The sequence below is a fragment of the Phialemonium atrogriseum genome (genome assembly GCF_030411735.1).
Source record: "Phialemonium atrogriseum strain 8032-3 unplaced genomic scaffold QBC33scaffold_8, whole genome shotgun sequence".
Lineage (NCBI taxonomy): Eukaryota > Fungi > Ascomycota > Sordariomycetes > Cephalothecales > Cephalothecaceae > Phialemonium > Phialemonium atrogriseum.
The window spans coordinates 355,603-369,763 of record NW_026848145.1 but is presented as its reverse complement, the minus strand read 5'-3'; the positions used below and the strand labels follow the sequence as shown (position 1 = coordinate 369,763).

Genomic DNA, 14,161 nt, shown 5'->3' with positions numbered 1-14,161 from the left:
AAAGGTGGGTCCGCTCCAAATACACAGCACTCACAGGTACCAGGATAATGCATGTCCCCGACAATTAGTGGTTCTAGACTTCATCTATTCATATTCAAGGGCCGGTGATTTTCCATGTTAACCAGGTGCATCAAGCTCCTGGGAGAGCTTTCTGCCTGCGTGGTGACGTGGGCCAGAGGTACAAAATAACTTCTTATAGCTCAAGGGGCATTTTATTCCCACGAGGCAAGAGCGCTTCCTGGGGTGAAAAGCCCGTGAAGATAGACAGCCAAGGGCCGGCACAGGTTGAGAGGCATCCGTGGCACGTTGCGAGCGAATGGAAGAGTACGAGTATCTGAGACTTCAAAGTATCATACTTTGTACCTCCCGATTGATCCCCCTTATTGATATGGTATCTCGAAATAATCCACCCCCCTTCCACCTAAATACACCGACGCCCAACGCTTGCGCTTGGCTGGTGGGCTCACGGTGAGCCATGTCCAGGCCATGAAAAGTGCCGTTTGTTACTTGTACAGGAAGTTACTGCTCCAAAAACTGCCCCCTCCCCTAGTCTCCTTTTCCTGGGGGCAAAGCTAAGCCCCTTCGCCCAGTCGCTGGTGAAGCACGCGAACGGGGACGGGACGGGGGCCAACCGACCGCCTGCGCGCAGCGCCTGAACTTCTCCCACCCCTTGCGCCCTTCCCGGTATCGACGCGGAAGTTGACCAGGTCGACCGAGTTGCCGTTGCCCAGCGAGACGTTCCTCGCCTGGCCGACGTCCACCCCGCCGCCGCCGCCGCCGCCGCCGCCCGCCGCCCTCCCGGCGCTGGCCGTCGAGAAGAACCTCTGCAGCGTCACCTGCGCCGACTCGGCGTCGTTCAGGCTCTTCTCCTGCAGGATGAACAGGACCGCCACTCGGGCAAAGTCCAGCGTCTCCTCCACGGCGGCGAAGGTCGCGCTCGGCCCCGGGGCCGCGCTGATGGTCGTCGTTGTCGTCGTCGTCGAGGTCCGCGTGATCTGCGGGGGGATATTGCCAAAGGATATCGTCGTGGCGAAGATGGTCGGCAATGTGTCGGGGGCAACCACGAGCGTCGTGAAGCCCGCGTCTGCCCGGGCCTTGTTGGCCCTGGGCGTGACTTGGGCTGGGTGGTAGAGAGAGGGGTCTTCCGCTGAGGGTTCCGCAGCAGCTGCTCGTTTGAGCGTGACCGTGGAACTAGCACTTATGGACACCGTGATGGTCTTGACTTCCACTCCGTCATCCACGTTGAGGGCGTTGACTGCGCCGGACGAATCCGTGACCTCGGATGAAGCGTCGCCCTGACGAGTCGGCTGGCCATCGAAGGTGACCAGGGCATTCTCGGCGGAACAGCTCAGGTTGCCAGCATTGAGCTTGGCCAGAATGGTCGTGGGAGAGAGAGAGATGGAGAAATTAGACTGAGCTGCCTGGATGAGGCGGGGGATGGCATCCCCCAGTGTGACATTATCGATATTAGTCTCGCCGGTCAAGGAGGTGGTGGTGCAGCCCGTCGCACCGGTGAGGGTGCAGTCGAATCCGGTAAATCCGCCTGTGCAGATGCAGGAGCAGACCCCTTGTTTTACCACGTTGGTGCCGCCATTCGAGCAATTCAGTTGGGCCAGGCACTTCTGCAGTGATGGTTGGGCTTCAGCTGCGTTCCGCTTCCGGAACACGAAGAATTGCAAGGGAATCACGACGGCGGCTACAACGATTATCAGAGCAATGACGAAGAGAATGATGAATCGCAACATGGTAAGGCCGCAGATCCTCCGGCGCTTGTTCGTTTGCGTGTAGGTTCCGGGGCTTGAAACATCCTCTTGGGAGGAGTCGTTGCCTCGGCCACGATTATTAGTATTAAGGGGCAGAGGCCAGGAGGCAACTTGTTGCCGTAGGCTCTCCCGAAAGCTGCGGCGGGCCCCAGGCTGGCCCGGGGGTGGGAAGGCAGCCAGCATATCCGATAGACCGGATTGATGTTTCTCGCCGTCGACTGCAGGATGAAGTCAGAATGTATATCATCATCACAGGGTGATCTGGGAAATGGCTTACCTGACAACTCCTTGTCATACCTCCCGAAGAGGTCGGCTCCTGAGGAGTCAGTGAGGTCGTCGAATCGGCTTGCTGGCCTTCGCCCCATTTCCAGGGTTGCAGCTAGCCTCGTCGCTCGGCGGATGAGGTCTGGCAGACTCGTGAGACTCGCTCGGGATTCTGTCCTTGGGGGTATGTCCGGGTCGGATTGCGGCGGTGGCCCTCTCCATATCGCTGACAGTCGGCGGCTGTACGGCCGGCCACCCCGAGGTTGCGGGGATGGGGTTGCCGTTGGTGGGTTTGACGGGTCTGTGGCACTGGCAGCGTTATACGCGTCCAGCATGCTGTCGGTGGTTATCGCTCTGGGCACTGGTGCTCTCGACATAGGCAACGTTCCTGAGGAGCTAGATGAGTTTTCCACGTATCCGGTCCCATTCTTGAACGGGTCACTTTGTATCGGTGTTGGAGCTGGCCTTTGGCTTGATTCTCCACTTTCAAAAGCCCGCGGCGTGGTCGTAGAAACGAGTGTGGGCTTTCCTCTCTTCCCTACGCTGGCACTCCTCACTAGCTGGCTCTCTTCCGCATCGTCTTCATACCCAGAGCCTCCAGCAGCTTGGTCCGCTATGATGTCCTCGTACGAAGGTTCTGGGTAGTTCGGGCTGGGGCCTGGAGATGGCGTACCCCAACTCTCCGGCATTGCAGCACTTGACGCGAACGAGACGTGTGACCGAGACCGAGGGCTCTCTTCGGGAATCGGCGACACAAACGATGCGTTGGAATAGAAAGAAGAGGCGCCACGCCTGGCGGATGGTGGTGGCCCAAGGTTCACACTTCGTCGCGGCGGTGGTGCCACAGGTATTGGTATTGGCAGGGGGAAGTCGGGTATAGATCCAACAGATGAGACGGTGGAAGGGCGAGAGAGAGATGAAGGCGTCTCGGGGACTGACGCGAGTTCTTGGCCCGATGATTCTCTCCCGGATTGCGGCCTGTACTGGAAGGATGGTGTGGGATCTTGGATCTTCGATCCGTCTAGCATTGAAGGGACGCGGCTGGGTCGGGGCGGTCGTTGTGGTGCCTGGGTTGATTTCCCTGGTGGTGGTCGGTATGGTTCTGAATCCGAAGAGCCCGAGAGAGAAGTGAGAGGACCGGGTAGGGGCCATTGCGGAACCTGCGTCGGTCGTGATATCGCCACGCCAATCTGCCCATCCTTCAGCTGCAATCCAGGCGGCGCCTGCAGTCGCGGGACTCTCGGTTGTCCAGCAGTCGGTCCAGCGACCGGTCGGCGAGTCATGGAAGGTTGGGCCATTTGCGGTTCGTCCTCCCTTGTCCTTGGAGGTTGAGATGTTTGAGAGAGATCAGTCCTTTGGAAGCCGGCTGCAACGCGCTCCCTTGCTCTCCTGACGGATTCCCCTGCCCCCGGAAGTCGGTCCATATCTCTCCCATTTTGAGAGTAACTCATTTAGAGGGGCCACCTTGACACCGGCTGAGGAGGCATCCAATTGTTCCCCAACCCTTGCCCCTTGCTCTCCCGATACTGCAGGAATCCGGTCACGAGCCTGTCCTACTATCTCGATTGCATATGCAAGAGCCCGCTCCGAATCCAACGGCTAGCCGATCAAATGGAACTTTCGCGGCGTGGTCGAGCGGAGAAGACCGGGGCGCAGGACGATGAAAACTCCTGTCTTTTTTGTAATACGAGTCGCTGCGCTGCCTCCCGTCTGTCTGGTGGCACGAGGCAAATCTCGGGAACTGGTTGAATGGCTGGGTATCGCAAACGGACGCACAACCCAACTCTAAAGGCCAAAAGGTTGTGGAACCAGGCAGATGTACGAATCCGCGACGGATGACGAAGGGAATTAACGCAATCTATGCTGATGCAAACGACAGAAAGGAGGGGAGAAGAAGAGAAGGATCGAAGGATCGTGGCCAGCCTGGAAAAAGATTGCGGAGAAGAACAATTACAAGCCAGGTCAAAGGGCGACAGGCTGTACGAAACAAGAAGGATTAGTTAGTCTAAAGATCGCAAGAGCTAGCTCCAGCGGAACAGTGGGCGCCGGGGGGGGGGGGGGAAGAGGGGAGGGGACATGGAACGAAGAAGTCAGGAGAAAGGGTCGGGATAGCACTTGGTCAACGGGTGTGGTGAACCCATTGGCGAAATTGCCTGATCCGGACCAGCCGTGGGAGGCTGGGCTGGCACGGAAAGGTCGCCTGGCCATCGGCCATGTCCAGACAAGGGACACTTAATCAGCCGGATCGCGGGTCGCAGGAGGGGCCCGTCAAGAAGGGAGATCACGTACACTTGACGTTTCGAGAACCTGGCAGGTTGCGTTGTGGCCCCAGCGGAGCCGTGCGTCGTGTTTATTTGTCCCAAAGCTCGACCCGTGAGGACCTCACCACGCATGCCAACGCAAGAGGACAAACGCTAACAGAGACAGTTCGTATAACTTGCCTCGAAAGTTGAAGCTGATAAGCCGCCACTGGAAGATAGTTAACGACGAGATTAGATCGAGGCTGTCCAGTTGGAAGAAGGGGCCAGAGAAGGTCGAAGGGGTCTTGGGTGTCGCACGACAGTGCAGTGTAAGTGTTTCAGGATTGCGGGATGCAGGACGAGTAGTGAGCGGCGGGCCAGGTTCGGTGTCTGAGGCCGAGGATCAAAAGGAGATCAAGCACAGGTTGCAGGCGTTCGCAGGAAGAGGAAGAGACAGAGGTAGAGGCAATTGCGAGGGCGAAACGTAATTCACTGGTGTCGCCGTGATCGTGTGCTTATCAGAGTCCGCGATGCTGGATTGTGGGACTGAAAACGATTGAAACGGGCAAAGTCGTCAAGACTGCTCTGAGAGGCGGCAAGATGGAACAGAAATAACGAGAGTCAAGAAGGAATCGGGCGAAAGCAGCTGCGTTCTTTGTGTCGTATACGGGGAGAGAAGCAAGACGAGAAGGGCAATTTGGTGTTGTATTCCTACTTCTATCGTTGGTGAGACACGCACCAGGGAAATGAACCCATGTCACCCAAGGAGCAAGCCACCTTCAACCAACAAGCACTGCGTCAAGTACTGCGTACACGCACTCACTGATCACTCAATTCAAAATTCATGATTCCAGCACTGACCATTGCAATTGCATTTTGGCTTTGCCATCTAAGAGAGGCTAGATGATTCGATAGCTTGCTCAATAATCCTCTCCAGTGAGCACCTGGTCGCATCAGAAGATCGAATCAGAGAGTACTGTGTAAGTGCCAGCAGAGAGTGCTTGTCTCTTCTCCCTTTTTTTGAGTGACCCCGGACGTTTGGGAAACCCCTGACAGCTCTATCGAATCAGCTGCTGAGACCACACCAATCGGAAACACTAGCGCGGTGACCTGCAGCATCCCCTTTTGTAAGAAACCCACGCGAGGAGGGCGCCCGGTCCTTCTTCGAATTACGCATAAGACCGTGCACGTACTAACCGACCACCCCCTATAACCGACCACCTTCCAGATCCGGATTTAGCCAACCTATACCCACCCAGACTACCCAAAAATGAAGCTATTTACATATATCCACCTGGAATTGAAAGCACATCTCTTCAAATACGTAATCCTCAGTATCCTCAGTGACTATACCTGACGTCTGGACTTGGATCTTGGCCTTCATGATTGCTTCGATTCCAATAAAGCGGTCATTTGGATCCATCTTAACCTTCTTCTTTTTCTGTGGCCGTAAACGTTCAATTATGGCCTGTAAAGCCTCAATTTCACGCTGCTGGCTGGCAATCTGGAAGTTCTTGTCATCAAGACTTTTCCCAGCCTTTCTAAGCAAAAGCCTGTCCTCCAAATGTGTCCTAGCCTTGGTTGGAAACCTTCGTCCATATTGCTGAATCTCTTGCCCACGACGTGGAGTTGCAATACTAATCTGGGAGTTGATTGACTGGATTGGCTGAATAGCTGGAAGCATCTGAGTATCTTGGGATGCTGTAACTAAAGCCTGGGACTTCTCTCGCTCTTTGGGAAGTAACAGCTGGCTCTGGAGTGGCTTTTGTGGGTTTCGTGGCCACAAGCCAGTAGCTTTCCACCCAGACCGAATATTCCTTGGTGTAAGAGCAAGTTTCCGGGCCTTTTCAAGGCAGATAAGGACGTTTTGCTTTCCAATTGGCGTTGAGTCTGACTGGATGGCCAGATTATGAAGCTCTTTGCGATATGCTTGCTTCAAGGGGGAGAAGATGGAAAGATCAAGTGGCTGAAGAAGATGGGAGCAGTGAGGTGGTAAGAAAACCAAATATATGGTATTCTGGAAGCAACTCCACATGAAATCATCTGTGACATGACTTCCATGGCCATCAACAATCAGAAGCCTTGCGCGAGAGACTGGTGGTTGGGATCCTGGAATGAAGATATCTTCAAGCCAGTCTAACGCAATCTGGTTGGAAGTCCAACCATTTTTCGTACTGATGAACTTCCAGCCATCAAATGGGTCCATATTGTCAGGAATCCATTGCGCTTGAACTGTCTTTCCAGAGAAGATAACCAAGGGATGTAGAAAGCTTCCATTTGCGCTGATACACTCAATAAATGAGGTCCAAATACGCTCAATCAGAGTTTTCGAGAGGATTCTCTTGAGGCTTGAGGACCCAACAACCAAGCCATTGATCCCTAGACCTTCCATAATCCCAGACTCATCCATATTCCATGTATCTTCTCCAAGAATACCTTGGATCTCTGGAATAGCCTTAATTTGGTCGAACCAAGCCTGTATTTCCTCAGCAGATGCAGCATTTGCACGCTTAGAATCCATCCGCTTACTTGGAAGCGTCTTGACTTCTGGATTTCGTTGCAAAAAGTGTTGCATCCAGTGCTTTCCAAGTGGCTGTGAGTCTCCTCCTGCGTGGAGGATCCGGCCTGCAAAATCCCGGATCTGGGCATGGCTGAGTGGAAGGCCTAATTGACCCTGGATCAGGGCCCATTTGGCTAGCTTAGCTTCCTGATCGATAGAAAGCCTCATCTTGTAAGAATTGGCATCTTTGCGTGATTCAGCCCCTTTTAATCGGTCCCCCAAAGTGGTGCGTGGAATTCCGTAATCGCGGGCAGCTTTGCGAATAGGGCAGCCATTTTGAACGGCAGAAATAGCAGCTTGGAGGTCATTTTCGGTATATTTGGCCATGGTAATCGAATTAAGGGCTTTGAATTAGCCTAGGAGTAGTCAAAGTAGGTAAATACTGGATCAAAATATGGAAGCAATACGCGTTGGAATGAAGTGGTAGGGTGGTGGTGTAAGGCGCGTTGGCCAAAAATGGGGTGGCCGGTTGTAGGGGGTGGCCGGCTAGTGGGTGCACGGACTTACAAACAAAACTTCCTCTCCGCTCGCTCTACCAAACCACAAGTTAGGAAAGCTTGGTCAGGCCAAGTACAATAAGCCGGGGTGCCCAAGGGCTCTCAGATCGCGGCAACCCCATACGCGACGTGGAGTATGAAACGAAACAAGGAGGGAAGGAAAAGAGATGGGACGGAGTGAGGGAGATCCAAAGTTGGAAATGCCCTCGTTTGTACTATTTTCACGGGTGCGGCGCGAACGTTTTGGGAAATTTTAAGCACAGCCTGCACAGCCTACTAAGTACATGCGTAATCTAGGTAGCTTTCACCTTATTCAAATTGCAGCCAATTGACTCGTTACAATTTCCAGGCAAAGCGTGAAAGCGTCAGCCCCCACCACCGCCCAATCTCGGTTTCTGCACAAACCCCCTGTGCTGTAGGACTGGCAAGATTTATATACATGAAATGGGCACACGAGATAGATGATTTGCAGTGTATCCTGCAAATCCTCCCTGTCTCGTGGATCGGCGATCATCTTTCGTTTTCGAGCCAGGTCTTTTTTTCATCCATCCCATCTCCAAGACGGGTATTACCGAAGGTCACAACACCATGTGTCGTGTTTCAGAATGCATCTGGACGGATTCCAGAAGCCCCGACAAGGCTTAAATTGGTGGGTTTTGTTTTTTCCCTTCGGCCTTCGAGACAACCGTCACCTTTACCCGCCGTCTGATACCCAACACTCCCAACCACCCGCTCGGCGGGCTCCCCGACAAGCTGGACGGGAGAGAGAGCATTTGTTTGTCCGTGACTTGAAATCATGCTTTGAAGCACGCATCACCACAACAATCACGGTCCAGCAGGTAGCCGTCCACGCAATCTGCTGGTGCCCGCCCGGCCCGCCCTCGTCATGCTTCTTTAATTATTATAAGGTCTGACATGAACAATCTTGCCCACATGGCTTTTCCATGCCTCGGCTCCAAAGTCGGGGATTCCCAGACGGACGGGCCGTGGCCACACCTTCAGACGAAGAAGGCCCGTAGCTAAATAAGGCCAAGAATGGCATAGACCGGCTTCTCGCTCCTGCGGCCGCTCCTAGACACCACTCGCCGTGAGATAGATAGATTTCCGTTCTGCTGTCTTGGCCGGGATCGGCGCTGTAGTTGCCATGCCTGATGAGGTCCTATCCAACATGGGAAAATTGTAGTATCAGTGCAATTTATTCGACGGCAACTCTGCGACCAACGAACGACGCGAGCTTTGTAAAACAACAGTAATGTCGGTTGTGACTCTGAGGCCATCTCTGTTCTCTTGTTTCTCAAGCCATCGCTCCCATATTGCCCATCATCTCTGCAGTCCCAGAAAACAAGCATACCAGTCTCCGTCCCTGATCTTCAGTGGGCTAATCAGTGGTATCTGTATCCGACTCGGTAAACCCGTACACGGAACTGGGTTGTGTTTGCAAGGCTCCTGCACTCGACCTCTGGGTCGTCGCGGTGGCCCCCAGTCCCGGCAACCGAAGACCTCATTTCCTTGCTATTGCTATGTTTGCGTTCCTCCTCTCTGTTCAGGGGAGGTGGTGGACAAAGCAAGGGGCTGGAGGGCCGCAGGGCCGCGTCGAGAAATCGGCGTTAGTTGGGGTTGTTGGCGGACGTGAGGCAGTCAAGCCAGAGCAAACTCGTTCTCGACGTCCCAGACATAGAGTGGAAGAGGGGCCTTCAAGGAGAGTAGTGACTGCGAATGGGATATGTGATCAAGGTGAGGCTGGGACAGGGAAACATATCATGGACTGTTGGATGATTGGAAGGAGTAACACCAACCGGACTCGCACCATGCTCGAGCATCTCATTCGGCCCAGCAGGAGGGAGTGCTAATTTCAGACAAGGAGATGATGGACTGGAATTTGCCCTCTATACCTATGGAGAAGCTTACTGTTTAGATTGCTGCCAACCTGTCATGTAATTGGCGTGCAGAAATCATCCCGACTGCGTCGGTTGTCATATCTTGCATCAAACAGACACCAAATTCTATACCTCATGCAATGAAGGTGGGCGCATAAATATCCCCGAGATGGTAAGTATATGAAATGGAAAGACAGAGAAGACAATAACATAATCGTCCGTGGCTTGCGCTGCGAGCGAGTACCTGGCTTTTAGTCTTTTCCTTCCGACCCCGGACAGAAACTCTCAGTTTCGAAGGCAAATAAGCAAAAATTGGGGGGAAAGCCCGGGGGGGGGGCACCCCGTCAGACCGTGTCATGAGCTGCCCGATATCGAGCGACGACGACAGCATGCAAATGCTTGTTTTTTTGCCCGTTCCTTTTTGATGGTTCATACCGCTCCATCGCGGTTGACGCAACCCAGTTAACAATGCCAAAAGAAAAACAAAACAAAACAAAACAAAACCCAAACAGGGTCATAGAATAACGCATCTGTGCTCCCGATGCTTCCTTTTCCTTCGCCGTCTTATCCCATACGGGTTGGTGCCTTCCTGTTTGTCGTAAAAGTCGTCATCGTTGGTGTTTTCGTACGTGTCATCACGGCGTAGCATCTGCCTGCAGAGGTCGACAAAGACTTCGTCGACGTTTGCTGGGAACATGAGTCAGGGGTGGAGGAACGCCAAAAGGAGCGAGTTGAGAGCTGTTTAGACCTACTCTTCGTCCTCGCACTGGTCTCGTAATACGGAGCCTCCCAGCGCTGCGAGAGGGAGAATGCCTTGGCCCGCTCGACAGCCCGCTGGTCTTCCAGGTCTGCCTTATTGCCGGCAATGACTATCGGGACACTCTCGTCGTCCTTTATGCGGATTATCTCCTCGCGAAGATTCACCAGCTCGGCGAGGGAGGATTTGGAGGTGATGCTGAAGACGAGGAGGAATCCTTGACCGGTCTTCATATAGAGATCCCTCATGGCCACTGTTCTCGTGTCAGGAGCCGTGCACGGCTCTCGGTTCTTTGGTGGACAACAAAACTTACCAAACTGATCAGTCCCAGCTGTGTCCAGACTGCACGACTTGTTGTTAGAGACGGGAGGTTCCAAAATAGGTAGGTTGGAGGGGGGCTTACATCTCCAGGACAACCTGTCGGCCCTGCGGAGGGAGTCAGTACAGTCCAACCGGGCACCCAGGGGTTAGCCACACGTACATCGATCGAGACCTGAGTCCGGTACGAGTCCTCAATTGTGGGGTCATAGCTCTCAATCCATTCATGGTGAACGAACTGGGCTGAATGGGTTGCGAGTATCAGCAGCTCATTCACGTGGTACCCATGAGATGTAGGGCCTTACCAGTTAGGCAACTCTTCCCCACGCCACCTAAACGAGGAATCAGCATGTGGTCAGAGCTTCGGGAGACGTGGGGGATGTCGGAAGAAACGACAGGGGGGTGTGGCCGAAAGGGGGGGAGGGGTTAAACGCCTGTTCAGAAAATTTGGGTGAATCTGGGTGAAAATGGCGGGGGGCGGAGTTGCTGAGAGAGACAAACCTGCGCCTAGGACGACTATGTGGAATTCACGACTGGATCCAAAAAGAATCAGCACATACGCGGGCAAAAGGGGGGATTCGGATGAGACGGTGAGAGAGAGAACAGACCAAGGCTGGTTCTGGTATCTCGACGACATGGCCGTTATGGTGTGAGGAGCATGCTCTGGAGGAGGTTATGACTGCCCAACCGGCCCAAGAGCGCCCGAAAGCCTTCGGCCGTTGTCCGGCTAACTCCTGCTGGCCAAGCTTGACGCTCCAACTCCACGGGAACGCCTAGAAGGCGGCTCAAAAGATACCAAGCCTAGAGCTCGCGGCATGCAGTTTCCTCTCTCGTGGATGATGGTTGACGATCAGCGCTTTTCGCGTTCTGATGATGATAACTATGTGAGTGGCCCACTTGGTGGATCGGCTTGTACCTCAGTTGAAGCTATTGGCGGCTGTGTGTGGGCAGGGAGCTCTTCGCGGGGCAGGCAAACTCGGGGCGATTGGGACAATTGGAGATAAAGTAGGAGCTAAGGTGCTAAGGTGCTAATAAGGTGTCGTCGCTTCCGCAGATCTCGAGATCTCGAGGCGGGCAAGGAGGGTATAAGAGTGAGGGATAAGAAAGACCTCTTCCTCTGAGCCCTGGCGTGGCTAGACGAAACAATCCCTGGGCGGTCTGGTTGGGCGATTCGTTGCCAGCAAGCAGGCCGGGCAACTAGGGGCAATCCTGGTAGCTCTGAATCGCCACAACTGAGGTCGTGGTGCAGCGTGCGCAGTGCAGAACTGTGTGCAGTGATGATGCCCTTGCGTCGTCTGCGGGTCGGCAGTGATGATTTTGCAGGGGCCGAATCTCGGGGTTTTTTGCTCTCCGCAGCCACAAAAACCAGGGTAAAAAGGAACAGGAACACGGGCACAAGACGTCGTATTGACGTGATTGAAAGAGAGAAGAGGGAGCAAGCGAGGAGAGGAGGTGAAGTATTAAAATACAATATACGAATAGATAGTCCCGCTAGATCAGAGCCTCCATGCCTGCTGCTCCTCTGCTGGCCCAGCTTGGCCAGCCTCCTTCTCCTATCGTGCTGCGTCCTGCGAAGGTAGTATATGCGCGTTCAGGAGCTCCACACAGACCTGCATGGGACTTGCCAACAGCAAGTGGACGGAGGCAGAAGCTAGGAGCGCAAATGGGGCCAGTAGAGCTGCAGGCTACTACTTCCCCGGTCATGGCGAGTAGGAGCTTACGGGCGCAGTGGTGGTCATTTTTCCCTTGTCTGTTTTGATCCTCTCCTTTCTAGTCATTTTCCCGTTCTTTTTTTGTGCCCGTCCCACTTTGACTAGTCAGACCCTGAATCCAGCTCCAATAAACAACTTTTCCAGCAGCTGCTCAAGCTGCTCTCGATATTGGATCCTCCCCCCCCAACCCCAAGGAGAGCTGGGATTGGTTCCGATGAATGATGATGCTTCATGACTCCAGATAATTCGCCGCTCGTATGTGCCCATTGCGACCCCGCAGATCCTATCCAATCGATCTACGACCGACTTCCCTTAGTATTAATTACAGTTCAGTAGTTCTAGACCAAGTGCCGAGCTCCTATTCTCTGACTGGCGGTCGGCGAACCTAGAAGACCTTGATGGTTTTGTGGTCGGGGCTAATATCGCGCCAAGCCGAGCCGTCGGCGATCTCGCCATGGCCTTGGGTTTTTGACCCATCCTTCATTCGTAAGGGACTCGCGCCCCCTACCCCTCATCCGCTTGTCTCCCCTTCCCCTGGACGATCATTGCCAGTCAACGCCTGACTTCGTGCTTTTGTATTTGTCCTATTTCAAGGATCATGAGATCACGAGATCACGAGACGAGAGATGCCACAAGAAGGGCCTTGGTTGAGAGGGCAGACCCTCAGAGGTTGCGAGCAGATTCTCAGCGACTCGTTAATCCGCAATAAATCCGTACTCGACCCTCCACTCTGTTAGGGACGCTTTAGGCCGTCGATCAGCTTTATTAGTCGATAGGGCTACCTAGTTTCTAGAGGCGTCCGGCTAAAGATGCTTGACACCAGGGAAAGCCCGGCTTTGGAGTCTGTACGCAGTACTAGTAGCTCTACCTCCACACAAGGTGGTTGGCCATCTGACTCGCCGGAACGCACTATCTCCAACTTGCAGGGAGAGCATGTCCCGTCCCCAAACTCCCCCACGACACACCCCGTCAGCGGTCAACCGCAGTAGGTCCCGGCTCGTGATCACTGGACGCCTTCGGCCCATCCAAGCCTGCACCGTCACAGCCTGCACCGTCACCCTCAGCCCTATGGCTGGCCTCGTCGTCACCCGATGGCGGCTCACTCCTCCGGCTCTTCCTCTCGGCAAACTTGAACGGAATCTCCTGGGCGTCGTGCTCAAGGGCGATGTCGTCAAATGTCCTTCCCTGTGCAGCTGCTTCCTCGCGGATCTTCCGTGTCCGAATTCGCCAGATGATGTGCGAAGCGAATATCCCTATCTCGAGAAGACAACTGAGTCTCAATTAGCCTCGGTGGCGTTCTTACAGGCCTGCCTGGGCTTACCAGATGATGTAGAGCACGCCGCCGAGGACATCAAAGGTGTCTTGGGCCACTTCGGGGTCACGTTAGCCCATCCTTGACGATCGCGGTTAACCGTATACGGCCTGGCCAGAACACTTACCGAGAGCCATGAGCGAGAAGAACGCACCGAACCAATCCATTGTGAGGAAGATCTACAGCCCCAGTCAGCACTGGCCAGCGCTCTCCCTGGCGTTGCTTTCATACCCAGTTGATGCCGACGACTCGGCCGCGGCGTTTCCACAGCTCTGCATAAGGAGGTAGCAGGCCCACTGCGAGCAAGATTGCTGCCACTATGCCAACAATTAAGATCGGCAAGCCGTTGCCCCTGCTGTAAATGGGCTTGCAGATAGATGTCAGTTCATTATCGCTCGGCTCCCCGTTTCCCCGAGAAGGCGAGTACGCACTTTTATAGTAATGATGAGTGCCGCCTCGATGCCTGCAAAGACAGCTGCAACGGCCAGGCCAAGGAGACACGCTTTCCAGGTGGGCCATTTGCTGTGAGGGCGTTAGCACCGTTTGCGGTATTTCTGGCCGGTCGCCGGTGTCTCCTCCTCCTCACCTGTGGTATACAAGGATCTGGGTCCAGCTAATCAAACACAAAGCTATGAAGATCTGGGGTTGAATTTGGATCGGCAGGTTGAAGTTCTGGACAATCGCATATACTCCAAACGGCGGGCCGCCTGAGAGCCAGCTGGTTAGAGTCTCGATACATAATTGGCCCCATCCTCCGCCAGAAGGACTTACACGCTGCCCACAAGAACATCATGGAACCAGGCAGGCCGTCCGTCTTTTTGGTTCGCCAGTTTGTCCATATCTGTGGGACCAACTGCATCA

At 54.2% G+C, this 14,161-nt stretch overlaps 3 protein-coding genes across 3 annotated transcripts; all 3 read right to left on the bottom strand.

Annotated features, from left to right (window-relative positions):
• Nucleotides 1-73: 73 nt before the first annotated feature.
• QBC33DRAFT_606218 (uncharacterized protein) lies at nt 74-3,670 on the bottom strand. Its single transcript, XM_060432298.1, has 2 exons — nt 2,041-3,670; nt 74-1,981 (listed from the first exon to the last, which is right to left on the bottom strand). Exons 1-2 carry the CDS (start codon nt 3,476-3,478, stop codon nt 573-575), a joined length of 2,847 nt encoding a protein of 948 aa, XP_060285001.1. The 5' UTR covers nt 3,479-3,670; the 3' UTR covers nt 74-572.
• A 5,894-nt stretch (nt 3,671-9,564) lies between these two features.
• QBC33DRAFT_359928 (ras family-domain-containing protein) lies at nt 9,565-11,002 on the bottom strand. The gene is made up of 8 exons (XM_060423910.1): nt 10,885-11,002; nt 10,778-10,809; nt 10,582-10,608; nt 10,440-10,519; nt 10,362-10,384; nt 10,272-10,300; nt 9,954-10,211; nt 9,565-9,888 (listed from the first exon to the last, which is right to left on the bottom strand). The coding sequence occupies exons 1-8, from the start codon at nt 10,911-10,913 to the stop codon at nt 9,716-9,718; spliced, it is 651 nt and encodes a 216-aa protein (XP_060285000.1). The 5' UTR covers nt 10,914-11,002; the 3' UTR covers nt 9,565-9,715.
• A 1,586-nt stretch (nt 11,003-12,588) lies between these two features.
• Nucleotides 12,589-14,159, bottom strand: QBC33DRAFT_606208 (uncharacterized protein; the record flags this gene model as incomplete). The annotated part of the gene is made up of 7 exons (XM_060432297.1): nt 12,589-13,258; nt 13,310-13,358; nt 13,428-13,479; nt 13,532-13,666; nt 13,732-13,822; nt 13,887-14,007; nt 14,072-14,159. The coding sequence occupies 7 exons, from the start codon at nt 14,157-14,159 to the stop codon at nt 12,958-12,960; spliced, it is 837 nt and encodes a 278-aa protein (XP_060284999.1). The 3' UTR covers nt 12,589-12,957.
• Nucleotides 14,160-14,161: the final 2 nt, after the last annotated feature.